Source organism: Sphaerodactylus townsendi, linkage group LG13 (assembly GCF_021028975.2).
Source record: "Sphaerodactylus townsendi isolate TG3544 linkage group LG13, MPM_Stown_v2.3, whole genome shotgun sequence".
Lineage (NCBI taxonomy): Eukaryota > Metazoa > Chordata > Lepidosauria > Squamata > Sphaerodactylidae > Sphaerodactylus > Sphaerodactylus townsendi.
In genome coordinates, this window is record NC_059437.1 from 35,455,918 (window position 1) to 35,483,329 (window position 27,412).

Sequence of the window (27,412 nt, forward strand, 5' to 3'; positions counted from 1 at the left end):
CTTCTTTTCTTCTTGTGTCTCTGTGGACTCAATATACCACCTTAGACTGCAAGTGGAGAATCATGGTGACATTGTATTTTGGGATGGCTCAGTATGAGAAACATTCTCTGCAGCAAGACACCCAGCATATCAACAAGTCTGGGGCAGAACTTTTCCCTCTGATCTAGTTTTCTCTTTGTCGTGAAATTTTTATGCAAAGAAACATTCACATCCGAAATCTCCTATCTGTAGTCTGAATTGTTGCACTTAATTTTCTGCCACCTCATTCATCTACATTTGTGAAGCAGGGCTGAGGTGCATTTTAAGCCGATCTATTTCAACGTTTAGACAGTCTGACTCTACACGGGAAAAATGCATGTCCTTTTGAGTTTAATAGAGATTACTTCCAGGTAAATACATATAGTTTTGCAGCCTTAGGCATGATTAAAACCTCCTGATTTCAGCAGGATTTGAGGTCTCAATCCCTTTCTTGGGAACAAGTCCCAGTGAGCACAATAGGATTTATTTTCAGTAAACATGCCTAACTGCACAAAGGCAACAGTTCCTACAGTCATGGTTCCTGCACGGTGATTTCAGACTTTCCCACAAAGCATCTGGAGACAGAGAAAACATAGAATAAATGACAAATTCCAGCAGGATAGCTATGTTGTTCTGTTGCAACAAAGGCAAGGAAGTGGCATGTTGGAATCTGATCGATAGTGACATAAACATTTATGTTGCAGAGCCCACTTCATATGATGCATAAAGGATTATCTTCTGTTGGCAGAGGTGTTTCCCCACCTGTTTACAGAGGGGAAAAATTGTGAAGTGGGATTAAGGGGAACAAGCATAGCCTATGCAAAGCTCAAGTGTATAGAAGAAAGGCAGAATAAACCTTCATAACAGCGGTAACTAGTGATTACCAAGCTTCCAATAATTGCCATACTAATTTAACACCTGTAGCAGGAGAGGTGTATTATGAATATAACAAAGGCGGAAAGACTGTGTCATCACCAATTACTACGGCTGCAAAGGCAGGAAGGAATCTCGTGATATATTCAAGACCAGCAGTCTTTCACGGACTAGGTGCCTCCTCATCAGATGTATAACATGTATCCTCAATTGGCGTATAATTCCAGGTAAGGAGTCATGGTTAGTCGTGTAGCAGCAAAATAAAACAGGAATCCAGCAGCACTTCAGAGACTTATGTGTATTTGTGCATGAACTTTTCTGAGTCTGGGCTCATTTCATCAGACGCATGATGTATACATATGATGCTCATTCACACACACAAATCATGCTGGATTAAATTTGGTAAATCATCGAGGGACTTCTAGAGTTCTGTTTCGTTCTGCCAATCAGAGCCCCGCTCAGGAAACGTCCGCTTCCCGGCCTGTGGTTTTGGCTGAGCACGCGCCACTGCGCATGCGCGTTGCACAGGGGCGGGATTAATTTTTTGTCTTCTTGTAGCGTGTTTTCCAGCGCGCGCCGGGTCTTTTTCCGCCTCCCCTTTAAGTGGCTTTTTTTTTGTCCTCCGTCAGGTACCGAAGCCTGAGGGGGGGGCGGCGAAGGTGGTGACCGAATTTACTCTCCGTCGGCTGCGGAGGAGCTGAGGGGGCGCCGAGAGCGTGAGGGGGCGACGACGAGAGCTGCGATAGCGGCGGCATGTCTGGGGGCTGGGGCCGGGATATGATGGACTATGGCGGCGGCGGCGCCGGGATGTCCGGGGGCGGCCGGGGCGGGGGCGGCGCGGGCGATGGCCGCATCTACGTGGGCAACTTGCCGGCCGACGTGCGCGAGAAAGACTTGGAGGATCTTTTCTACAAATACGGCCGCATCCGGGACATCGAGCTGAAGAGCAAGCGCGGCCTGGCGCCCTTCGCCTTCGTACGCTTCGAGGATCCGCGGTGGGTGAGAGGGAGGCGGGGCCGGGTGGGGATCTCGACCGGGTGCCCCCCCTCAACGCGAAAGGAACAGAATAACTGCCCAGCTTCTCCCGCCCTCCGAGGATCTGGAGGCCGCTGCCTGCCCCCGAGTCTCCGCTTCGCGCGCCCCCCTCCCCTTTCCCGCCTTTTACGAGACAAATCTCCTCTCCCCCCCCCCCCTTCTGAGGAGAAATGTGGGGCTGAGTGGGAGCAACACAGCTTCGGGCGTGCAGGAGAAATAGGGAGGCAAGCAAGACTTTTGGGATGCCTCTGCAAGTAGAAAACCAGACAAAAAGCCTGTGAGGGGAATTTTTCTCTCTGCTATGCCAGATTTTTATGAGCAGGGAGTTTCGTGCAGAGCTCTGAACCTGCGCATTCTGAAGCAGTGAAACCCAGTCTAAGAGCCATCTTCCCTGACCACGTGAATTAGGCCTACTATTTACAAATAACACTTAGCTGGTATATCTGGCTCTATAATGTTTGAAAAGTGGTGCCGTTTTGTAATCCTTGCAGCGGCCCTTTTAGAGTAGGCTGGCACGACCATAACTTCCCAGTTATTAGACATGAAGCTGCTTTGTGCTGAATCAGACCATTGGTCCATCATGGTCAGTATTTTCTGCTCAGACTGGTAGCAGCTCTCCGGGGTTTCAAGTAGAGGTCTTTCACGCTGTCCTACTACCTGGTCCTTAACTGGCGATTCTGGGGTTTGATCCTGAAATCCTCTGCACACCAGGCAGATGGCTGGCCTAATGAGCCTTGACCCCTCTTCATATCCTTAAAAATTCAGGTCACCTTATTGGAGTTAATGAATAAAGTATGATAAAAAGGTGGGGGTAGCACAGAATGAAAAAGAAAAAAATTGCACAGCTGGCTAATTGGTCACAACAGACCATGATTTCTAACAATATGCAAAAACATAGAATCCAAAGTAAAGTTGTATTAGAACCACACTGACCTTATGGGTCTTAGTTAAGCAATAAAAACAAATATATCTATTTCAAACAACAAACAAACATTTATCCCGTTAAAGAGTTCAATCTGGACACATATAACGTTCTATGAGGAGAAACCAAATAATCACATATTTTAAAAATCTCAACCTGTACAGAAAATACACCATTTATGAAAATAGAATTTCTCATATCATATAGTATTTTCACAAAATAAAACATCAAGCTCATACATTAGAAATTAATGGTCTGGTGTGACTAATTAACCAGCTGTCCAGTTCTCTGACCTTATTGAAATTAAGCAGATCTGGGTTTAGAAAAGACCTATATAAGAAGATGCCATGGAGACCCTCTCCCCTCATGAGTGCTTCCTTGAGTTCCATGCAGTGGTGGGATCCAGCAGGTTAGCACCACTTCAGCAGAACCGGTTGTTAAAATGGTGCTTGTAAACAACCAGTTGTTAAATTATCTGAATCCCACCACCAGAACCGGTTGTTAAATTATTTAAATCCCACCACTGGTTCCATGATGAGAAAAAGTATGATATGACCAGAAAAAATAGGAAATGTTAGTTGGCTACTGTGTGAAGCAGAATGCTGGAATACTTGGACACTAATCCAGTCCAGCCACTGCTTTTCTTATGTTCATATAAAATAATCGGGTGAGGCTGAAAGAACAGTAGCTTGCCTAAGACTATCTGATGTGTTCATGGCAGAGGTGAGAGGTGAACTAGAGGCTTCCTCATCTGGGGTACCTATTATACTACACCAACTTTCAGGTGTGTATATGGCATGGAAGATCACATCTTTGCTACTCTGCCCAGTTTGTTGGTTCTATATACAAACCATTTCTTATAAACCATTAAATAGAGCTGAGTGCTAAAGGATCTGTACCAAACAAAAAAACCATTTGCCTATCTTTTCTCCTTCCTCCACCACTCAAAAAAATGTTCTTGAGACTAATGTATTGTCAAAGGCTTTCACGGCCAGATTCAACTGGTTCTGGAGGGTTTTCCGGGCTGTGTGGCCGTGGTCTGGTGGATTTTGTTCCTAACGTTTCGCCTGCATCTGTGGCTGGCATCTTCAGAGGTGTATCACAGAGAAAAATCTGTTTCTCACTGTGTCACCTCTGTGATACACCTCTGTACACAGATGCAGGCGAAACGTTAGGAACAAAATCCACCAGGCCACGGCCACACAGCCCGGAAAACCCTCCAGAACCAGTTCTTGAGACTAGTTGTAGAGATATGTTGTTTTCACGTACAGTGAACAACCATGCCGTCACCTGGACAGCCCAAGCTATCATGATCTCCTCAAATTCCAGAAGTGAAGCAGGGTTGGTCCAGGCAAGTATTTGGATGGGAGACCTCCAAGGAATACCAAGGTGATGGTACAGAGGCAGGCAGTGGCAAACCACCTCTGAACATCTCTTGTTTTGAAAACCTCACTGGGGTCGCCATAAGTCAGATGTGACTTGACAGCAAAAATGATATCCATCAATACTTCAAAATACATTCTCTTCTGCAATTTACTTTTGAGTATCTGTTATATTTTGCTAGGGACAGGGGCCACACCAACCTCATTCTGTTTTTTGTTCTTCCCTGAAAAACTGAAAAGTCATTCCTGGATGTGGGTGGGAGGGAGGAATTGCTTGAACATTTCCCTCCCACAGCTCAAATTTAAACTCTGTTAATCCAAACAGGATTCTTTCTTTCTCATTCTGAATGAATCTTGGATGAGGATGGGATAATGTTTTTTGTAAATTTTCTACCCCATTGTTTTGGAGTATTTTTATAATGTCAGTATTCTTCACGTTGGATAATATACATACTCAAGTTTAAAAGAGACTCAATTCCTGGGGACTTCTCTTTAAAACAAAAAGGCAATTATGTAATATGCTATTATTTTTGAGGTGGATAAGTTGGCACATTTTCTCTTTCTGTATCTGTTGAGGGAAAGGGCCTCATAAAAGATAACAGGTTATCATGTATCTAGTATTTTTCTCAACCAGGATGTGATGAACCATGCTTTAATGAAACCACTTAGCCAAATGGAAAGTGAGGTGAGAAGCCAGCTTCCTGTGCCACAGCCACCTTAGAAGTGATTGGGCAGAAAAAGTATAAAAGGCAAATTATTGTATGGGCCATCTATTAATATTTTACAGCTGGAACTCAAGGTACAATGCGAATTCCTTCTACCAGTTTTAGCCTAATTACTAATTATAAAATTTTTTAGAGTGCTGTAAATCCTTTCTTAATCCGGCAGTTATACAGTCCTTTGTTGGAAGAAAGTATCCAAGTTTATTAAATTTGATTTTGTTTCTTCTGCTTCTGTAGCAAAGAACTGCCATGCCTGTATGTGTTCAATTTGCTTTATAAATCTGTGCTATGTTAATCTAGTCTTATCACTGCTGGATTTTTAATAATATTAGTCATTTTCTTCCAGTATTAAATTCTAGGCAATAAGTCCAGTATGATTTTACCCAGTATCATCACACCATTGTCTGACTGCAACTGAAAGACTGCAGACCTTGAATTCTTTTTTTTCCTTTTTGTGTATTAAAACTTTTTAAAAGACAAATAAAAACAGCGAATAAGAATATATACCAAAACCATGCTATAAGAGGGAAAGGGAGGGCTCCTAATTTCCTCTGCGCTAAATATAAATACAGTTTAAAAATTACCACCTGATTCCTAGTTACAATTTTGAAATTATAGTTCAGTTAATTATTAACACTAGTTCTTCTATTTTCTTATTCTTCTAAGTCCTCAAATCTACAAATTATAAGTTCATTATTTTTCTGATTGAGCATTTGTATATTACTTTTTTGAACATTTATATATTACTCTTTTAAATCTTCTGGATTATTGAATCCAATTTTTTTTAGCTTTAATACAAAATGTACCATAAATGGTAAAACAATCCTTCATGATGATTACATTTCCAATATACATTTGGAACATTTTATACATTTTTGCTAATTTCTCTGGTGACAAATATCAATCATACATCATTTTATAGAAATTCTCTTTGAGATTGGACTTTATGTAAATTTAAGACCCCGTGACCACATATTCTCCCATTGATCCATTTCTATATTATACACAAAGTTACTGGTCCATTTTATCATATTGTCTTTCACCTGAGCTTCCTCTGTTTCAAATTTGAGCAGAAACTTGTACATTTTGGCAATAACATGCTCATAATTCATACATAGTTCTGCTTCTAATTCAGTTTTAGAATATTCAAAACCATGAGATCTTTTATGTGCTTTGAATATTTCTAATAATTATGCATTAAAAACGACAGGTATGTCCTACTCAATCTTCAATTGATTGCATTTTCATTCTTGAGAAGAATCTATTATATGTTAACTACCTGTTTTGAATATCATTTCTTATCTATCCAGGGCTTCTTATAATGAGAGCCATAAACATGTTTTCTGAGAACCAGCTTATATTTGTCCTTTATTCTCAGAATGGAACATTTAATATAATGGCATGTTTAATGTAAATCCTTATTAACTTTAATTGTTCCATTCCATAAAAAGGCATGCCATACGATTCATATGCCATGTTCCTCTAGTACCAGCAATCTTTTATTTCTCAACAGAATCCATTCTTTCTACCAAACGAAACAACAAACAGCAAATTTTAATTCCAGAACTGGTAAACCTAATCCTCCCCCTGCCTTTACATCTAGAACAAATATATTTAGTCTGAGGTTTGCCAAACAAACTTTGATTATCTTTTGCCACTGTTTAACTGGACTATCAGTTGCTAACATAGGTATTATTTGAAACAAAAATAACAATCTGAATAAAACATTTATCTTAGTCACAGAAATTCTTCTCAGCAAAGAAGTTTGTTGCACCTTGACAAATCTTTTTTTACTTCATTCCATGTTTTGACATAATTATTTTGAAATAACACAGTTCATATTTGTCAATACTCAGATATTTCACCTTTTTTTCAACCTAAATCCCGTTTTGCTCATCAGCTCTATTTGATATTGTAATTCCATAATTTCATTAAAACCATTGTTTTCTGTTTATTAATTATAAAACCTGCTAGTGCACCAAATTCTTTCAGTTTCAATATATTCAACTCCCTTTAACAGGTTTTCCAATACCAGCACCAAGTCATCTGCAAAGGCTCTTAATTTATAGATCTTTCTTAATTTTGATACCCTCAATCCTCTCATAATGTCTTAAATATCTAGTCAATATTTTAAGAACTAGAATAAAGAGGGGCAATAGTGTGCCACCTTGTCTTGTTTCTTTCTATATCTCACATTGTTTAGTTCAATTTTTAATAGTTATTTGTGCTGACTGTGAAGTATAAAGCAATATCACCCATTTTATAAAATTCTTTCCAAACCATATTTTCTAAATCTTTCAAAAGACCAGTACAAATTGTCAAACACTTTCTCTGCATCTAGAATAATAAAGCATCTTGTTTTTCATTATGGCCGTTTCCGCATGGGCGGAATATGGTGGCTTGGGGACGGCAAAAATGCCGTCCCCAGGCCGCCATTCGCACAGGGGGCGCAGCTGCATCGCAGCCGCACCACCCGACCGGCACGAAGCCAGCGTTTCCGGAGTGCGCTGGGAAGCGCACTTTCCCGGGAACGCCGGCTTGAAGCCGCTGCCGTGCGAACGGCAGCGGCTTCAAGGCGCCACCCCCCCACTCCCTCCGTGCACTTACCTTGTCCCCGGGCCTCCGGCGCGTCGCCGAGGCCTGGGGACATTCCCCCCTGCCCTGCGACGCTGGAGCAGGCGCGCAGGGCCGGGGGGCGTGTCCTCAGGCCTCGGCGACGTGCCGCAGGGCCGGGGACATGCCGGGTCGGCTGGGCGACGGCGCTCTGCGGCACTCGTCCCGGCTCTTTCTGGGACCGTCCATGCGGACGGTCCCAGCGTCGTCAGGTCGGCGCAAAATGCACCGACCCAGCCGCTTCCGCCTCCGTGCGGAAATGGCCCAAGTTTCTCCAAATATTCCAAGGCTAGCACTGAAGCCAACTGCATAAAAATACAACGGACTGTAGAAAACTGAAACAGCATTGCTTGGTCATCCTATGTACCACATAATAAAGCACTGCCTCCATGTTATGGGATTATGTAACTTGATGTTGGGAGAGGAGAAATTCCATGTGAATGACTACATGCCTTTACAGACTTCTTACAAACTTTCCACAGGGAATCTGGCAGCTTCCTCCATTCTTCCCTCACATGCCCATCTTCCTACCCTTTCTCGCTCAATACCTTCTGGGGTTGTTATGCAGTTGGTCCTCCTGCTTGCCCTCCCCATTGCTATTTCTTGTTCTTGTGCTATCGCCAGGGCTACTCTGCTTCCTCTTGGCGGCCCTTCTGCTGTTGCCTTCTCCCCTCACTGCCACAGTTGCTGCTGCTGCCTGTCCACTGTGGGATTCTAACCTGTGCCCTCAACACCCAGCTGCTCAATAAGTCCATGGCCACCCAGCTGTTGCTGCCTCTTCATAGGGACTGTGGCTGCCCTATCCAAGGCCATGCCCCCCTCCCCCATCTGAGTCCCCCCCACTCACACAATTCTACAGTTGGCTGGAGAAGTGGCGCTGGTGCCTCCTGGCATCCTGACTTCTTGAGCCCTCCCCTATGACATCCTCGCAAAGAAGTCTGGGAGTTGTAGTCCCATTGGCCCTTCTGTGTGGGAGAATTGGTGCCCCCTGGACTACATCTCTCAGACTCGTTATATAAGAAGTGAGTCGGTGCCAATATGGCTTGCTTTTTATATAGTAAGATATCTAATACACTTCTAACATTGTGCTCTAACTGTCTTTTAGGTAAAATCCATTTGTAATCCATAATTAGGCTCCAAATAATTAAAGGTTTTTGATATCCAGTTCAGTACCTTAGTTTCCTTGTTGTGACTGTTTTAGTCCTTGTTGATCTTGTTTTAAACTTTCCCAAGGTTTGTTTCATGGAACTTTCTTTTATATTTTTCAAGGGATTCTTGTGCCTTTTGGAGTGTATTCAATCTGGATCTGTGTTGTTTGAAAGTATATGCCCTCCAATTTTTCCCAACAAAACAATATTTTCCTGTTTTAATTATTTCTCTCAACTCCTGTAAAGCTAAATTATCCAGTTATCTTTCCAATTGTTTATTTAAAACTTCTGCTTTATTATTAAAGGTGAGAAAGAAAGGTAAAGGTACTTACTCATGAGGTGACATCACATTATAGCGTTTGTTGTGCAGATTATTTTTACAGGGCGAGTCTCAACTTCAGGGTAAACTGCAAAAGCTTCCATTTTTATGGTTTATTCAAGAGGAGAGCTTTTTGAAGCAAGTTGGGTTATCTCTCAATCTCTCTTTAGTCCAGAGTGATTTACTCAGTTGGAAATACACCTTCCAGATGGCTTTGTAGCTGCAATGTTCTGTCGCAGTTTGTAGAGGCATCTACGCACCATAATCCCCCCTCAGGAAGTCCCAGACCTTGAATTCCTAACTTGAGGGTGAGCTAGCCTCCATGCACAGAAGCACCAACCAGTAAAGAGGGGTCTTGGCTCAGCCTTGTCATAGTTGAAGAATATTTTTTTTTAAATGAGCATCTGAAAATTATAGATCCACAACATCACATGCATGGGCTCCATGGCACCCATCAGCGAGTTTCTTGGTACAACATTTTATGCTTAATAAAGGTTTACTGTACTGTACACATTTGCTTCATTGACAAAGTGCCTCTTCCCCAAAAACGAAGAGTTAATGCTAATTTTTTTCCACCCAGCTGAAATAGGAGAGACGTTGGAAGAATCCAAGAAGCATCTCTTTTGTACCTACAGAGAGCATTTGTTCAGAAACAGTTGTCTCCACCATATGAATTTTCTTGCAACCTCCAAACATTTGTCATCAACCATAATTTTGTGGTGGTGCCCACTCTACTTCCTTAAAATTCCAAAAGTGCCCACAGGCTGAACGAGATTGGAGAACCTGCAGTATTTGAATGAGTTTGTGATGTACTACTAGATTTTCTTTTAAATAAAACTGCAGTTGCTAAAATAGCATTTGGAGCATTGATTGATTTATTGATTAGAAAATGACCTACTGAATGGCTATTGACAAAAAATTAAATAGGGTACAGACTTTTCTCAGAAGCAAAATTATCCTTTTAAGGTAGCATGCTTTTGAGTAACTAGTGCTGTTTTTTCCTCGATAATTGGAGCAGCAATGCCTTGGACTTTTAAAACTTTTTAATCTGTTTGCTGCCTTCTTTATTCCATCCTAGAGACCAGCAAGTCAGCCTAGTAATTGCTATTTGTAAAATATCAAGGAATTCACTAGTATTCTGTGCTGCCTCTTGTTATTACATCCCCAATTCCTTTTTGTAGATATTTCAGCCCTGATGGTGAATAATTTGTATAGTCCATATCTTTATCTTTTGCTTTTTGTACAAATGTAGAAGCATTTTTGTCTCTCGCAAACTCCAAACGGTGATGTTTCTAGGGATGTGAATGATGGTCGCTAGTCTTTAAGGACCAGAGGATCAGGTGTGTCTTAAACACTGGGAATTTCCAGTTCTTTCAGATCTCTGTGTTCATAATGTACCAGCATTAAATCTTCAAGCTGTAATGGTTACTTTCAGATTCTATTTGTTTATACCCAAATCTTCTCCCTAAGTCCTGCACAATAACATTTTCCCCTCCTCCATTTGATCCTCCTAACAGCCATTCTGTGAAATAGGTTAGATTGAGAATGACTAACCCAAAGACACCCAGTGAACTTCCATGATAGAGTGGGATTTAAATGTGAGTCTCCCAGATCCTAGACTAATACTCTTAATTTTTGCACCATGATGGCTCCTACTAATGATTTCTAATCACAGATCTGTATTTGTTTGCAGAGATGCAGAAGATGCAGTATATGGGAGGAATGGTTATGATTATGGCCAGTGTCGTCTACGTGTTGAGTTTCCTAGACCTTCCAGAGGTCGGGGAGGCTTTGGTGGGGGTCCTCGTGGGAGGAATGGCCCTCCTTCACGACGTTCTGAATTTCGAGTCCTTGTTTCAGGTATGTCGCCTTTGGTACTTCATACTCAGTAGGAACTTTCCAGATGCCACATTTCACTTATATTGTGTTGGGGAGGAGTATCTTGCTGCTGTAATCTAAGGTTTCTTATTTAATATGAAACCAGTGGCTGTGAAGGAGCTTTTTCAGAGCTAAGAGGATCACACATCTTCCTGGTTTCCTAAGTGGAAGTCTGTTCGCTTTTGGACCATCTTGGTGAGTGAATGGTGAGCGAAAACCTCTTCACCTACTGGGCAGATGTGAACTCGATGGACTTGGAAGTGGGCAACTGTGTGGGTAGGTGAAGGGAAGGAATTCAACCTTGGGGACCATTCTTTTAGGATTGAGGGCCAGAAGGAATAGATCCCCAAAACTTCACATATGCTGACCATAGCATGTGATGCTTGGAGAGAAGAAAGAATATATTAAAACAGACACCTCTGGAAAAGCTGCATCAGCTGCATATTATTTTCATTTATGATGGGAGAAAATTAACATGAGTTGGCTCCCTTGATTCCTAACCTTGTGGACACTTGAGGGCAACCTGGAATTTCTGGAACAGGTGTCTGTTTAGCAGGTTAAGAAACACAGGTGGAGAAAGCCTTTTACTGGAAAAAATGGAAGTATTCTGGAGATTTTGCAATGGCATTCAAAGCTCTGGAGAAAACATCATTTCCTGACCAGATTTGTGGAATGGTACACTTAAACTTGCTCATAAAAAGATATTTATGCCCATGTACTTAGGACACGCACTTACACACACCAAAAAAAAAAAAAAACTACCTAAACATTCCTTCCCATTCCCGGTGATCTGATTTTCCTTCTCTGCTTGACACTGTGACATCCTGGCTAGATGCTCACTGAGGAAACCACTGAAGTTCAGTCTCTTCAGCTTTGCAACAGGACCTGACAACAAAAATGTGGAACCTCAGGTGTACATCTCCCACACAGAAGCCTGGGAGGGCAGGGAGGCTATCCGGAAAATTCTCATGACTTTTGCTATGCATGTGACAAGTTGCATTGGCAAAGGGTAATATGAAGGATTCTTGCAAACTGCCACAAGCTGCAGTGTACTAATTTCTCCAGGAAATGGTGTGGAACAGGGGAACCACTTTTGGCCTTTTCTTTTAGTAACCGTGCTGATAGTTTAACTGGGGTATCCTTTTTTGCTGCCCAAGGATGAACTATTGGAATCTGAGGACCCAAACTCATAGTGTTAGAAAGGAACTACAATTCTTGGAATCTGATCCTGAGTAACTGAGTGATACACGGAGTACAGTCTGTACAATCAGAGCTAGGGGTTGATGCTAAGTTTACATTGGACCAATGGAGGATTCCTCTGAATGCCCAGCACTCTGACTCCTAGGGGACTATCCTCTGGGACCTTGCTGACGTGGAGGACTCATCCACTCTGGAATGGAACTTAATTGCTGTTCTTTGGATCCTTCTGTTCTTGTTGTAGTATTGACCTTCTGGAATAAAAGGAAATCTGTGGAAACGGTGGAGCCTGTGACACACTGGAGGAAACTAGTCAAGGGCCTGTAGCCATTCCCGGAGTTGCCTAAGCACCTAGTGTCCTCTCTTTACACGGTGTCCTTATGTTTTGTGTTCTCACTGCTCAGGGCTTCCTCCATCAGGCAGCTGGCAGGACCTGAAGGATCACATGCGTGAGGCTGGTGATGTATGTTATGCAGATGTACAGAAAGATGGAATGGGGGTGGTTGAGTTTCTTCGCAAGGAAGACATGGAATACGCACTGCGTAAACTGGATGACACCAAATTCCGGTCTCATGAGGTGGGTTCTCGCCTGTGGGTGAAGAGCATGTGCGTGTAACAGTCATGGAAGAACATGCATTAACCAGTCCTATTGTGATGCTCAAGAGACACAAGGGCACAGTCTAGCAATAGTCTCAAAATTGATGGCTAATGTAATCCTTACAAAAAGTTAGGAGACAAGCTTAAGAGTCGTCAAGGCTGCGTGAAACCGACCCCATGTTGGCTTGGTGTGAGCCCTGACTGTCAAGATGAAATTTTGTGGTTTCATTCTTAAGTTATGTGGAAAATGAGTGTTTGGAGTACTTGCCTGTAACCTCTTCTGGGTAGGTCAAATTGACTTGCTTTGCCACTCCTTTGACAGGCAGTGGCTGAACAAATTGCTAGTGGCTCTTTGAGTAAACTTAGCTCACCTTGCCTTGGTGGCTGGAGGTTGTATCGGCAAACTGCAGTGCTGTCCCCCAAAGGAGCTGATGAGTTACTGTAGTGGGCCATGACAACAGAAATTTCCCCACCTGTGCATGAAACCTCTTCTTTTAGTAGTATCATACTTTTGCCACAAACAAGTTATTTTTCAGCCTTGGGGGCGATGTTTACCTCACCTGAACCACCTTCATCCAGTGACTGGCCTGATCTACTGCAACCACTCCCTCTGTCACAGCTGGAGGCTACTTTCTGTGGATTTTCCCCTCCAGAACCTGAGCTCCTGAGAAACAATTAAATTATATGAGTTCACGGAGGCCTCTCCCATCTATGCCAAAGGACTTCACTAGCTTACATCTTGTTCCCTCTGACAGTAAAATGGAAACCCATTGGGATCTTCACCTTTTGTAGTTATATTGAGACAAAACCTGTCTGGTTGCCTTGCATCTGACATTGTTTTTCTAATACCTGCACAATCCTAGCTGTTGTGTAACATGCCCTTCTTCTGTAGACCTCAAGGGAACAACCAGAGCTGACTCAAGGCAGCAATAGAGCAATTTGTACCACCTGTTGTGTGATAATTCGTCCAGTCTTGAGCCACTTTCTGCATTGGTTCCTGATCTTCATTTCTGGCATCATTCATTCATAACATTGACCACAGGATGTTATGCAAACGTTTGGGTTTTCTTTGTTTTAAATTCCAGGGTGAAACATCCTATATCAGAGTCTGTCCTGAAAGAAGCATCAGCTATGGCTACTCGCGCTCCCGTTCTGGTTCAAGGAGTCGCGATTCTCCATACCAAAGCAGGGGATCACCACGCTACTCCTCTCCCTTCAGGCCATTCTGATTCACCCAACAGGGACTTCTAAAATGTGAACTGAGCTCTTTATTTCTGCTCAGAGTTTACATTCCAAAACTGATAGATATAGTCTTTCATAGGAAGCCTTTTTTTTCCTTTCTATTCAACAATCTTTTTTTATGACTTACAGTTTTTACTAGGGAAGTGTTGGTAATGAAATGCTATAAACCGTTGCCACTTAAGACTTTTTGTTTTGAAAATGTAAATTGTTTTGTTTCTCCTTTTAAGTGAGTAAAAATGAACTTGAGACTCGGCTTGTATCAGTTTGTCCGCAGGATGGGGCAGCAGAGCAACCTGTATGGCTCGACCTGTTGAGGTGTTTTGAAATATACTTACATGTTTCTGTAACTCACAAGTGGGTATTTGTCTTTTTGTGCAATGAGGATGTCAGAACGTATAGAAGCACAGCTGTACTTGGACTATCTGTTTAAAGTTACACTCTAGTTTTTGCCCTTTGTTTAAACTTCAATCAAATGTTTGCTCTGAGCCAAATACAGATGGCTACGTAGTCCCACAAGCAAGTAAGGCCCAAGATGGAAGCCAGAATGCCTGAACACCACTGTTGGGACAGGCATATCTTTGGCTGAAGACTTGGTGAACCTTTCAAGAGGGCCTTTTGTGATCCATGCCTGCAGCAAACCAGATACATGCAATGGAGACACTCAAGAACTAGTGTGATGTGAATAGTGTCAGAGCAGAATTGACAAGACCCTGGTTTAAATTCCCATTCAACTGTTTCGCACCTTGTACCAGCCACACACATTCTTTTTTTAGCCAACCTCACAAAGTTGTGAGAATATTCCAGTGGAGAATTTACTTACGTGATTTGTACTTTTGTTGGTAGAGATTACTTGCCCCATTTAGTGAAATCTAAATCCCAGGTTGAAAGGAAACTATTATTGCACACTCAGAAGCACCCTCCTCTAGTCAGCCTGCAAGTATAGGGAGAACATTATGCAAGTACAGTCATACCTTGGTTTTCGTCACCTTCAGAAATCGTTGGTTTTGGTTTTCGCCAGTGGGATCCCACTGTTTGTTGTCTTTGGTTTTCGTCAGTCACCTTGGATTTCGTCAGCGTGCCAACAAAATCCAAGGCGACTTGTGTAAGTTGCTACGCTGTTTGCGTTACGCCTGCACAAACAGCGTAGCCTCAGTTTTCGCCAGTTTCGGTTTTTGCCGCAGTAATCCGTATGGATTACCAACGAAACCCAAGGTATGACTGTACTGGCATTGGAGAACTTTTTTAAAAGGTTGGACTTTGGCTCAAATTAAGCTCTGTTAAAAAAAAGTGCTGTCCTGAGTTAACTAGGTGTCCGATTCTTTGGCTGACCTTAACTGGCTTAAAACTGGCCATGGCCTTATTTTGGGGGTCTGCTCTCTTACACCTTCAAGTGTCAGTGCACGTGTGTGTTGCTGTACTTGGCAGGTATTGGCCAGTGTGCAGTTCTGCATGGAGAATATTTAGCTACCCTTTCTTTTGAGCTTGGTGGTGGGGCCTGAAGCTTCTTCCTTGTCTTCCCGTGATTACACATTTTCAGCACTGTTGGTGCTCGCTCATTGACCTTTCTCCTTTCCCACTCATCTACGTGAGCTTATCTTGCCCACTTCATGGTGCGTTGCTCTGATTTGCTCTGGCTGGGAAATGTGGGAGAGCGCAGGAGCTCATAGCTGAGCATGACTGGCAAAAAGTTAGATGAATAAGGGGAGAGAGGGAGAAGAAAGAGGCATGCCTACTCAGCAGTCTGGTGCTGGGAACACACCTAGAGACAGAAGCAGAATCACTTCCCAGAGAAAGAGGATGGAGAACAGATTTGTTAACTTGCTTTGTATCACTCTGTGCCAAAGAGGTGCTTTGGTGTGACCTATTAAGGCTACAGGCCTAGGCAGTTTCTTGGGAATAAATTAAGCACTACTGATGAACTTTTAAGCATGCCTAGGATCAATCTGTATGTGTTCTTACACAGACAGTAAAGTCAAATCATTTGCTATATACAGGTCATCCTGAAATTCCTATATTCTGAGGCCGCTTCCGCACATGGGGCCGGTGAAAACGCCATTGTGGGGGAGGTGTCCACGCTGCTGCTGCTGCTGGAGCACAGCAGCAGGAGTGCATTCCCCCACTATGGCATTTTTAAAAAACACTGGCTTCCACCCGGTGCAGAACGAACGGCACCAGTGAGAAGCCAGCGTTTTTCCTGTGCCGCTCCGTCTTACCTTGTCCTGGCTGCTGGCGCTCTGTGGAGGCGTCACAATGGCCATGGGGGCATGACCCCTGGCCTCCACAGAGCACCAGCAGTCGGGACAAGGTAAGATGGGACTGGGAGCGGCGCTGCCCTTGCTGCCGCCAGCGGGGCCATTCATACCAACAGCCCCCGTGTGGTGCACCGGCATCAATTATGCTGCTGTACCTCCACTCGCCCATGTGGAAAGGACCCGAGATAGGAATTATGTGCCTGTTTATGAATGGTGCATTATGCTGCAGGGAACACAGGCAATGATATTAATAAGTAAGAGGAAAGTTCCAGGTTGATCCTTAAAAGCACTAAACATTGAAACAAAATGTAATTCTAGTTCTTGGTGCTTTTGTAGGATATGTACCAAATTTCCATGAACTAATGAAATAACACATTCTCCCCAATGTTCATCCCCAACTGGCACCCAAATGTTTTTAAAATGTAGGGAGGCTAGATGATTCTCTGGTGCAGCTGGGCTTCTGATTGGTCATTGGAAATCAGATTATCTGTTCAGATCTTTAAAAATATTGCTTTTGCAGCAGCTGTCTCCACAGCGTTAGGATCTTCACTGTGTGATTAAAGCAAGCTGTGTGTATTGAAGAAAACGTTGTAAAACTGTGTTCGTTTTAAAAGGTATCCTGAAACAGATTTTCTTCTTGAAATGTTGAAGAATTACTATTGGAGTTCGGCTTAACGTAATTCCATGACGTTTTGTGGGCTCCACCTCTTGCAGCAGCCATTTTCTGGTTGTGCCCAGAATTCCAAAGTTACCCACAGGCTTAAAAAGGTTGGGGACCCATAGTAGTCTAATGACTTCTTTCCAAGAATCTGAATTTTCTAGGCAAGGAGATTCCTCACCTGCCAAAGGACATTCATATTTATCAAATGTGTCTCCTATAATCAGTACACTTCCAAATAGTTTTATTACAGTGGACAACAAAATGTGCTTTCTATATCTATACATATTTAGTATATGAGAAAATACTGTATATTTTTTTAGAAAAAACATTTACACTATTTACCAACATAAAACAGACTGACATAACTGAGCACTGAATGTACAGCCTCTTCTCAATTAAGAACTATGAAGTGTTCCAGAGTATGCCCGGGGGGGGGGGGGGGGGGATTGTGGACCTGTGTTTCTCCTTTTTCTGATGTTAACTGACAGTACTGGGTATCAGTGAGAAAACCTTTTCATTCCAAATTACTCCTTCCTCTTGACTCCACCCTTTTGTGCATTGAAGGCTGTTGCTTCCCACATTCTTTCCATCTACTTGGCATAGAACATAATAGTGAATATTAGCTAGTGTATTCTTAGTTGTTTTTCAAAGTTCTGCATGCAAGTCCCCTCAATGTGGTTTCTTCCTTTTCCCCTTCTTGATGCTTTTTGACACCTGCTAAATGATATTGACTGACTTGGACCAGTTTTATCTCATGAACTGAGAGGAGTTAAGTCATAGCAGGTGAGGAGCTGTTGCTTACCAATACCTGGGAAGGCATTAGGAGTGCCAAGCATTTTCCAGCTTTTGGTTGAAGGTTTTTAAATGTTATTTGACCACAATCCAACACTGTTAAGGTTGTCAGGTTCTGTGACTGAAGTAAAACAAAGGACTCTAATCAACTGAGTCCTTTGTTAACTGATGTCAACAAAGGACTCAAAGCACATCCTGACATAGGTACACACTAACCCTAATGGAAATTGACAAGCTTGCTTAAGTTGATGCTGAATTACTGCCTTCGTTGGTAGCTGTAAGTATTCATGGGCTATTCAGAAATGGCTTGCAAGATTTGATAGTCCTCAGACAAGGCAGAAAGTTAGGAAGGAGATGGGAAGGATTTAATCCTTGATACAGCTGCATGCATTCCACAGTCCAAAAAGTCAGTCGCAGCATGTTGAGTGAGATCTCCTGCCTAGGGCTTTTTCTTCTGCAGGAAAGTGTCTCTGTCTTCTAGCTCTGGTAATGGGATGTTACCTAATAAAAACAGTAAAGTTGAATGGAATTAAATATATACTGGAACAAAATTTGCTTAAAAAGTCAGCAGACAATACTATCTGGTTTGTACAACTTTCAGCATGTTCCTCTAATGCTTTGTTACTAAAAGGGCATGTAAAGGCTGGCTCCAGGACTTTGCTGGAAATGGCCAAGATTTTGTGGTTTGTTGCAAATTCTCCCATTAGTCAACATTGGAGGCATACTGCTAATTCTGCAGGAGTGCATCGGGCAAGGAGAACGAAATACAGGCTACAGAACTCTATTCTTGGAGGATGTCACTTTATTTTTAAATCAACTTTCGTTTTTTAATCCTGATTACAGACAATTGCCCTTATTGTCTGCTAAATGATATTGACTGACTTGGACCAGTTTTATCTCATGAACTGAGAGGAGTTAAGTCATAGCAGATGAGGAGCTGTTGCTTACCGATACCTGGGAAAAGGTTAGAAGTGCCAAGCATCTTCCAGCAAACTTAACTACATTATAACTACATGTATAACACAAGATGGTTACCTGGTGGAGCTATGAAATACTCTTCAACTGTCTGCTTAGCGTTCTTCAGTAGCTCCTCTGCAAAGTTGCCTTCTGTGACATTATCTTCCCTGAGATACAAACACCTGAGGAGTATACATGATTAAGGAAAATGAAGAACCATAACATCTAGCCATAGGTCAAGATTAGCCCACATCTTCTGACCAGAGGAGGCCAGGAGAACATATGTGAGATGTTATTACAATCTTGCTTCTGACAGTGATACTATACAGACAAGAATCGTGATTCCTATTTATAGAGGCAGTGAACGTATGACACATGACAACAAAATTTCCTTGTCTGTTCTGCACAGTCTGCATTCATGAGTGTTTGTGGCAGCAAAGACCATTGGTTCATTTTACAAATTGTACACAAACTGCCTCCATAGACAAGATCCATCTATTACAACATTATGTCTTCCATAACAGCCAACAGGATGTCTTCAAGAAATCCACAAGCAGTGTGAGAATATGGTGATATTCCCATTTATTCCCAACATGCACTCCACTGCATATGAACACTGAATTTCTATTTTGTTATTGCAGCTAAAAGATCTCCATGAATATGTCTGATCCTAAAATTGCTTTGGTTCAGAAGGGCTCTACCCAAAAGACCTATTTGTCTAAAACTACATTTCTAAGAACCTGAGTGTGACCAAAGTAAATACGCTTTTCATGTAGTAATTTACACAGGTAAAGGTAAGGTGTATAGGGCAACTGTTATTTCTGGCAGAGAAGACAGGCTAGGGGGAGTAACAATATCAACTATACATGTACTGTTAGCAAGAAGGAATTTTAAAACATTTTACAGAGTCCCATCAAATCCAGAATTGCTTGCACAAAGCAAATACGATGTAAAACATACATAGAGCCACCCATAGTAGCCCCCAATAATTTGAGAACAAGATTCTATTATGCAGAACAAGGCTAACTTCAAAGTTAAGACCTACATACAAGAAACAAACAATACAACCGTAGAAAGGTAAGTTTAAGAGTGAATATATTGACAAGATTTACCTATCCTCCAGTACTGAATCCATTGGCTCTACGCCATCTGTATTAACAGAATGAAGTTGATCAGCAAATTCAATTGCTTTTTCCAAACGCTCCACACCCTCCTGATTGCGAAAATCAACAAGTGCCAGACGCTCCAGATGATCCAGCAACTCCAAAGTTACTTTTTTCTTCAAATAGAAAATATATTTAGGGTGTGAAAAAACACTCCAACTTGACAACATAAGTTTAGATGTCAGTTTTTCTGAAGGCTCTGAAGTTAAACGTGTGCAAGTCTGGTTTGTCTGCATTCAGACACTACCCATACTCAGTTCAACATAAAGAATAAAGTCTGGTCCTGCATCCTTAAGCAGATGTGCAGCAGTGTATGCTGCTACAAATAGTGCCGATTCTCTGTTCATGTCAGAGAATTGTATTTAAGTGCCACTTGTCAAACATCGACCTTTGTAAAAAGATCATTTATATTACCTCGGATGGCTATTAGCAAGTTGGTGGGCAAAACTTTACAAAAAGGGAAGACTTGCTAATAGCCATCTGGGGCAATATGAATGATATTTTTTACAAAGATCAATGTTTACCAGTGCAGGCAATAATGGTTTTGACACAAGTGGCACTTAATTAAAATTATCTGACTTGAACAGAAAATCAGAAGGGAAGGGGAACAGTAGGCACTAGGACCCAGCAAAGTATTCAACATAAAGAAGGTCGAGGAAGATGTGGGGGGATTTATCCACACCTTGGTGCTGTGTTGAACAGGGTATAGCAATTCCAGTTAAAGGATCGTGGGTGTTTATTTGAGCTTGTGTTTTTCTTTGGTCGTTTCAAATATGCATTGTTTAGAAGTGGGGTATTGCTAACTTGAGATTTGTAAAAGTTCATACAGCTAAAGCTAATCAAATGATTATAAGTCCATGATTAGCTGTGTGAACTTTTAAAAATGACTAACTTCAGCTCGTATTTCCTGCCAGCTGAGTGTAGGTCTTACTTTATAAACATGGGAAGTACTAGGTACGGTAGGCCTCCCAACCCCCTAAAATTCATATATTTTGACAGGAGATGCTACAGTCGCTATAACTGAGCCTGCTACTTAATTTTCATAATGACGACTGTCAGATCCGAAGCCCTATCATTTGAAATTTTTTGAGAGGTTTGATAACGAGGACAGCGGTTGAGGAAACGTGGTCTTCCTGGCTTGAATTCCGTCTCAACCACAAACTCAGTAGCAGCATGGTCATCCGCACGTTAATGAAAAGATACATTTAGTTTTTGGATGGGACGCTCTGCACGTTTGCAACCCGCGTGAGCTTCAGCAAGTTTCTACTACCAACTGCTATATAGGGCTACAAATATTGGCCGACCCTTAAGAGACATAAATGCTATTGTGATCCGAAAGCGCAGAAAATCCGCCCAAAGGACTGCCCTCTTCTCACCTTGCCACAGCCATCCTCTGGAGGTGATGGAGCAGAAGACAGCCCTGCAGGGCTGGCGCTCTGACAACAAAAAGCCACGCGGGTCAAACGACTGACCCGCTGCACCCACATGACCCTCCTCCGGCCAGCCGGCCCACACCGCTCCTCGAAAGTGTCACCTCCCTTTCCGGCGGAACTACGTCTTTTATACTCGCCGCTGCTCTTCCCGGCTGCCGTTTCCGGGGTCCTGCGCCATGAATAGCGTGGGTGAGGCCTGTACGGAGCTGAAACGGGAATATGACCAGTGTTTCAACCGCTGGTTCGCCGAGAAGTTCCTGAAGGGGGAAGGCGGAGGCGACCCTTGCGAGCAGCTCTTCAAGCGCTACCAACTCTGCGTCCAGGCAAGAAGGTTTCTGAGCACGTGCGAGGGCTTGAACTGGGGGCCAGAATGCCCCCGAATGTGATTTCTGAGTCCTAGGCCGCCTTTCCCCAACGGGCTCAGGACGGCTTACAGTAATAAAATCCATTTTAAAACTTCTAATAATATCTTAGCACCGCTTATAAATTCGAGGTATAGAGTACTGAACACCATCCCCCGCACTAATATACTGATCAGTCGTATCGGGGAAGGGAGAGGAGAGGAGGGGAGGGCTTGATAGTTTAGTGATAGAGCTGGGGAAACAGTAGACTCGGGCATAAATATATGAGGGAACAAGGGCTGAAAGAGCTTCCGGAAAAGACCAAGAATTGCATGAGAGGGAAAGAAAGGAAATTTGCTGGACGCAAAAGCATAAAGGAAATGAACGGAGGAGTCTGAGCAACGGTATCATATGCTCAGGAAATTGATTTTTGCTAGCGGGCACCTACTGAACTAGCGTCAATTGCCTTAAGATTCTTCTGTATGCCTGTATTTGTTATTACTTGTGTTCACACTTATTTCTTTGGAACATGTTTTTTAGACACCCAGTGATGTCTTACAATTTACAATTCGTCCGAAAAACATTATTTTTCATTTCAAGCACAACACAATTTCTGAATCCAATTTTTGCAGATGTTGTAATGCAGACTGGAAATTTCTATCTGAAGCATAACCTGGAATTGCGCAAGCAACCTTATTGTTTAATAGAATTTAGCATTGTCTGACTTGTCAGAACCATTAAAATATATTTCCTTTTCCTAGAAAGCTATCAAAGAAAAGGACATACCCATTGAAGGTTTGGAGTTCATGGGCCCCAGCAAAGGAAAATCGGAAAATTCTTCCTGACCGTGATGGGATATAGGAGTCCTTTGAATGACAGTTGCACCACAACAAGTTGGCAGTTCTCTGAGACACAAGGACTTTTCTCCACTGCAGTTTCTGCCTCATAAACACAGCTTTGTTTTTAATTATCTCAGTTTTACCATTGGGAAGAGAATTAGTACACACTTGATCTTAGCCAAAAGGCCGAGAAGCGAGAATTAGTAGATTTAGGTGGGATCAGTTTCACCTTATACAGAATTATGGATCAAGTTTTTTCATACAGGCTTAATTAAGCTGTAGATGTGAAATGAATGTGATGGAGGCTTTATTGATACAATGCACTGTTGAATCTCTGTTTTCTGAATCTTTTTTCTCCCTCTGTGCCACTTACTGGAGTTCTAGAAAGTGCTCTCAGCATTGATTGTCTAAAGGATGAAAGATACAGAACTTAAGCAGTGTTGTACAGAATGTAGCTACTGCGTCAACCAAAGCTCTGTGCATATAAAACCCCCAAATTATCTAACCCTCTGTCCAGATGTAGGTACGTTTCAGACATACAGTGCTTCCTTTTGGCAAGGGGAAGGAAGACAAAACCTATCTGGAACTTATCTTCTACTTCTGTCTAGTAAATATAAAGGAGAAGCAACAGCATGATTGTATGTTCAGTATGATGCATATCCTTTTCAAAAAGGAAACCTGCTCCTCTTGCCTACCTCTTGAACAGACCATATGGTGGGCTGCAGTTATAGAAAATGAAAATTCTGTACAAAGTGTGGGGTTAGTATCATTCCCTTTTGTTATCAAAGTTTCAGATTACTAAACAGCATCCATTCATGGTACACAAACTACCTATATATTTTGGTGAACTATCTTAAGAAAATTTAGAGCAGATACTGTTAAATAGACAGCTGGTATAAGCATAATTTTGGCATAATTTATGAAAAGCTTATTACATTAGTGAAAATGTAATGGATCCTTGGTCATGACACTAAAGAACCTAGTTTAGAACTGCTGATTCAATTAAGGAAGCATCCAAGTCTTTGCCTCTCTTCCATAGCTTCCCTTTAAATTATCGTATGATGTTCCGCTTTCATGGTTATAAATTCTAGAGGGACAGATAGCCATGTTAGTTTGTAGCAGCCAGAACAGTCCTCAATACTAACAGATACCACAGCCAATACTTTTGACAGCTCATGCCAGGAGCATTATATTTATTTGGCAGAAATATAAACATTTGAAGAATGATATATTTACCTCATTTTGCAATTACTTCTCCCACTTCCTCTTGATAAACCTTTGTGAGTTTGATATTTATATATGTCTGCCAACTGATAATTTTTCTTCCTTCCATCAAAAGGAACACTTGTGCCCCAGTAAATGTTAATCATTAAGATGCCAAAGGGCTTTGTTTTCATGGGTGTGGTACTTTTCGAGAGGCTAGGCGAACACCTGGCTTGCTTCATATCACAGTCAGTCACAGGCATAAGCTCTTGTGTTGGTAGCAGAAGTTAGATTAATGTGGAATACTAATATGAAGTACAATCCCAGTTAATGCTCCCATTGAGTTTCCTCAGTTTGTTACTGAGGAGCACAGTAAATTATTTCCCTTAGCTTATGCTTTCTGTCTGCTTTCACCAAGGCAGCAGCAACTCCCATTCTTGATTTTTTAAAAGTCACTTTGTCTTGCAGAAAGCTTCCTAGGCAGCTATGGTGCTTTGAAAGTAGGCTTCCTGCTTTCATCTTGCATAAAGGACACACGCACAGATGGTGAAGAGTTGCTGCTTTAGCATTTAAGCAGTTCTGTACAGCCCTGGGACAAAAATTCATGCTCATTCCATCTCTTTGCATTCTAGCCCAGTATAGGGAGTATTTAGCTATGCATAGTAGAGAGGGGAAAGGTCAAATTCAGACTCTAATCCCAGGCTGTGAAATAAGTTATTGATTATAGTACACCTTACTTCTGAGTAAGTATACATACAATCAGGCTGCATGTGGAAATAACATTCTTGCAATAAAAAGTGCCTTATGTTTAATTACTTGTATGTATTCTGCTATGTACAATAATTGAAATTCAATTAGGATAATAAAATTGAAAACTACACTGGTTTGAGGGCTTTCTACAATGTTGGCATTGCATATGATATGCTGCACAGCTAAAGCTGTTAGTGAGAAAAGGGAGGCAGCTGTGTTTCTGACACAGTGACAGTAACTCCAGTGACTAATCATTCTGATGGTATTACTAGGACTCCTTCCAGAGCAGTTGGCTTCTCTCTCAAACACCTCTGCTAAGAGGATACAGTGGAACCTTGGTTTTCATTGCCTTCGGTTTTCATCAATTTCAGTTTTCATCGATTTTTTCAGTGAAAAATTTGCCTCGGTTTTCATTGATTTGCAGTAAGGTGCAGGGGTTTGTGGAGAAAAATCACCCGGACAAAGCTGTTGCAGGCCGTGTCTGCAACTTGTTTAATGACAATGTCTTGCCCCATTTCAGACAAATCTTAAAGAGGCGTCAGAAACAGACCTCTTTGGACAGCTTTCTGGTGCGACATTGGTCCACTGGCTCTGAAGTTGGTCCTAATGTTATTTGTTACTGTTTTCAGCGTTAAACACTATGTTTATTCACAAAAAAATGTGTTTTTGGTATGTTTTTTGGAGTGCCTAGAACGGATTAATTGGATTTACATTGATTCCTATGGAAAAGTTTGCCTCTGTTTTCATCTGTTTCGATTTTCATTGATTCTTTTCGGACGATTAGCAACGAAGACTGAGGTTCCACTGTACACTTACTAGCTCCTAGAACTGTAAAACCAGAATGAGAAGTACGGGAGTCTAGTGCCAAGTGGGCTTTCCCCCTTTTCTATATCAGTCACAAATTCTGTAGCGTGCAAGCAGAGTGACAACATCCCAGTCCCCCACCATGTTTGATTTTTTTTGTAATGATCAAGCAGGATATTAGCACTCCAGAAGAACCTTTGTAATTTCCCAGTTAGGTGATTGTACTTCGTAATGATTTAATAATAGCAAGGAATGAAGTGTATAGCCCCCCAGTAGAATTCTGATAACTACTTCCCTTGCCTGAAGTCTGCCAAGTCAACCCAGAGGCAATGGGGGAGAGAAAAGTACTGTTTTACTGTACAGTTGTACAAATGTATGTGAAGCTCTTCAGCCTTTACAATATCACTTTGTATAAAAGCAGGTTTCACAGCAAAACTTTATCACCTACTATAATGCTGGATCCAGGACAAGAGTACCCTCTGGAACAATGTGGGGCATGGTATGGGTCTTCAGTGGGAAGGTATCATTAGCAATCAAATCCCAGCTCCAAAGAGTCCTTCCACCAGTAGAGCACAACTTTTAGACACAAGCCAATCTACAAAAGGTTGTTTTTGGTGTATTATAGTAAGACACTTAAGTTATGCTGCCCTCCTCACTACAGAAAGATGAATGTTGTCCTAAAGGAACTCAGATCAGGAACACTGAGATGTCAGTGTTCACAGGAGGAATTAGGGCCCTGCACAGCTCTCGTTTTCCTTGACATTTTCTGACCGTTCTATCCAATCTTGTCCTATGCCACAACAGCTTGAAATGATTTGACAGTCTGAAGTCAAGCAATCAGGTACTCAAAAGACAAGCTGCTGTCACAAAAGGGGAAAGCTATACTCCAGGCCGTTTCACTTACCAAGACGCCAAAAGCGCGCGACGCCGATGATCGCCGCAGTAAAATTCGCGACGCCTTATACGTAAAAGCCGTTCACGACAGATAATGTATGGAGCTGCGGGCGTCCAAGCCAGTCTCCCCGCGAGAAATGTAGGACGGTTCGCACTGACCAGCCTGCTGCGGAAGCGGCTGTCTTCGCTGTTGTTGCGCTTGCCACTTGGCGAAGCCGTGCAGGCCCGACGTCATGCCCACGCAGCAGTGCGATGGACAACGTGACTGCCCTGATGTCCTGCCCGTCCCCCATCTGTCAGTGCCTCCCCTCCCAGCTACTGTCAGTCCCAGTGCATGGGTCTGGGAAAGGTGCTTTGGCCATGCAGGGAAAGCACCAGGACCTGAAACGTGGTATGTGTGTGTGGGGAAAAGGTGACCCAGCTTGAATACCGTCTGGCGATACGCCATTTTGAAGACTGGCTCCCCTTGGCGGCTGTTCTACGCTACGAAGTGAAAAGGCGGCCGACATGCGTCTGAGGGGGAAAAAAAAGAGTGGTTTAAAGCGTTTTCTGAATAAATGCTTGGCGCTTCGCGCCGGTTTAAGCTGCTTCCGCTGACGGCGCTGGACACGCGCGATTCAAGCGCTTCGCTGCGCGTGCGAACGCTCTCGCTATGGCGGTTCTTTTACCGTTTCCACGACGTCATATTTCGCCCGTGCGGAAACGGCCCTAGTCAGGTGCTTGAAGTTGTAAAGAGAATCTCAGATCCATGAACTCTGATAAATCAGGCATGCAGTAGCTTTACCATGCAAACTCTTTTTAAAAAGAGAAAAGTACTGATAAGCTTAAGCAAAGCCAGTTGAACAGCTAGTTCTCATCTTTGTCAGAATATTGATATCCTGCCTTCCTCTCCCACAAGAGATTAAATACAGCTCCCCTACAATAAGCCATATGTACTGTTTTCTTGCTCTCTTCTCTCTACTGTGTAACTTCTTTCCACACTAAAGCAAGTCAGATTAAAGGGGAAACTGTTCAATTCACAGCTTAGTAGTTCAAAGGGCAAGCAACTTAATGATGCAAGTCATACACATTCTTGGTTTTTTCTTTCTTCCTAAGGAGAACTCTTTCTTTACTGCTTCATACAGACACTGCTGCTTTTGTCTTGCTAAATTGGAGCTTCCAAAAAAAAAACCCTTAGCAAGGCATACTAGATCAGAAAGTGGGTTGTATCCAGCCAGCTTTTCTGAAAAGAGGAAGTGGGATTCCATCCCACTGATCATGAGAAAAAAATATATTATGCTGGTGATCATGAGACTTGCATCTTTGTATGAAGGACAGTAGGGTGAAAAAACTGGCTGGATCCAACCCAAGTATAGAATGGAAGACAATTCAGAAAAA

The 27,412-nt window shown here is 42.4% G+C and overlaps 3 protein-coding genes across 3 annotated transcripts; 2 read left to right on the top strand and 1 right to left on the bottom strand.

Moving 5' to 3' along the window:
- The first annotated feature begins 1,416 nt into the window (after positions 1-1,416).
- Positions 1,417-14,297, top strand: SRSF9 (serine and arginine rich splicing factor 9). Its single transcript, XM_048515122.1, has 4 exons — positions 1,417-1,886; positions 10,726-10,892; positions 12,512-12,684; positions 13,790-14,297. Exons 1-4 carry the CDS (start codon positions 1,645-1,647, stop codon positions 13,931-13,933), a joined length of 726 nt encoding a protein of 241 aa, XP_048371079.1. The 5' UTR covers positions 1,417-1,644; the 3' UTR covers positions 13,934-14,297.
- A 2,996-nt stretch (positions 14,298-17,293) lies between these two features.
- Positions 17,294-21,304, bottom strand: GATC (glutamyl-tRNA amidotransferase subunit C). Its single transcript, XM_048515123.1, has 4 exons — positions 21,148-21,304; positions 19,721-19,887; positions 18,687-18,790; positions 17,294-18,152 (listed from the first exon to the last, which is right to left on the bottom strand). The coding sequence occupies exons 1-4, from the start codon at positions 21,256-21,258 to the stop codon at positions 18,091-18,093; spliced, it is 444 nt and encodes a 147-aa protein (XP_048371080.1). The 5' UTR covers positions 21,259-21,304; the 3' UTR covers positions 17,294-18,090.
- A 27-nt stretch (positions 21,305-21,331) lies between these two features.
- Positions 21,332-24,467, top strand: TRIAP1 (TP53 regulated inhibitor of apoptosis 1). The gene is made up of 2 exons (XM_048515124.1): positions 21,332-21,527; positions 22,307-24,467. Exons 1-2 carry the CDS (start codon positions 21,381-21,383, stop codon positions 22,388-22,390), a joined length of 231 nt encoding a protein of 76 aa, XP_048371081.1. The 5' UTR covers positions 21,332-21,380; the 3' UTR covers positions 22,391-24,467.
- The last annotated feature ends 2,945 nt before the right edge of the window (positions 24,468-27,412 follow it).

Bases quoted from the DNA above. Each gene is read 5' to 3' on its own strand.
- SRSF9 (XM_048515122.1), top strand. From the start codon at position 1,645: ATGTCTGGGGGCTGGGGCCGGGATATGATGGACTATGGCGGCGGCGGC. The intron at 10,893-12,511 runs GTATGTCGCCTT...CTCACTGCTCAG, and splicing joins ATTTCGAGTCCTTGTTTCAG to GGCTTCCTCCATCAGGCAGC. The intron at 12,685-13,789 runs GTGGGTTCTCGC...TTTAAATTCCAG, and splicing joins CCAAATTCCGGTCTCATGAG to GGTGAAACATCCTATATCAG.
- GATC (XM_048515123.1), bottom strand. From the start codon at position 21,258: ATGTGGGTGCAGCGGGTCAGTCGTTTGACCCGCGTGGCTTTTTGTTGT. The intron at 18,791-19,720 runs GTAAATCTTGTC...TATACTCCTCAG, and splicing joins GATTCAGTACTGGAGGATAG to GTGTTTGTATCTCAGGGAAG. The intron at 18,153-18,686 runs GTAACCATCTTG...TGTTTTTATTAG, and splicing joins GTATTTCATAGCTCCACCAG to GTAACATCCCATTACCAGAG.
- TRIAP1 (XM_048515124.1), top strand. From the start codon at position 21,381: ATGAATAGCGTGGGTGAGGCCTGTACGGAGCTGAAACGGGAATATGAC. The intron at 21,528-22,306 runs GCAAGAAGGTTT...TCCTTTTCCTAG, and splicing joins GCTACCAACTCTGCGTCCAG to AAAGCTATCAAAGAAAAGGA.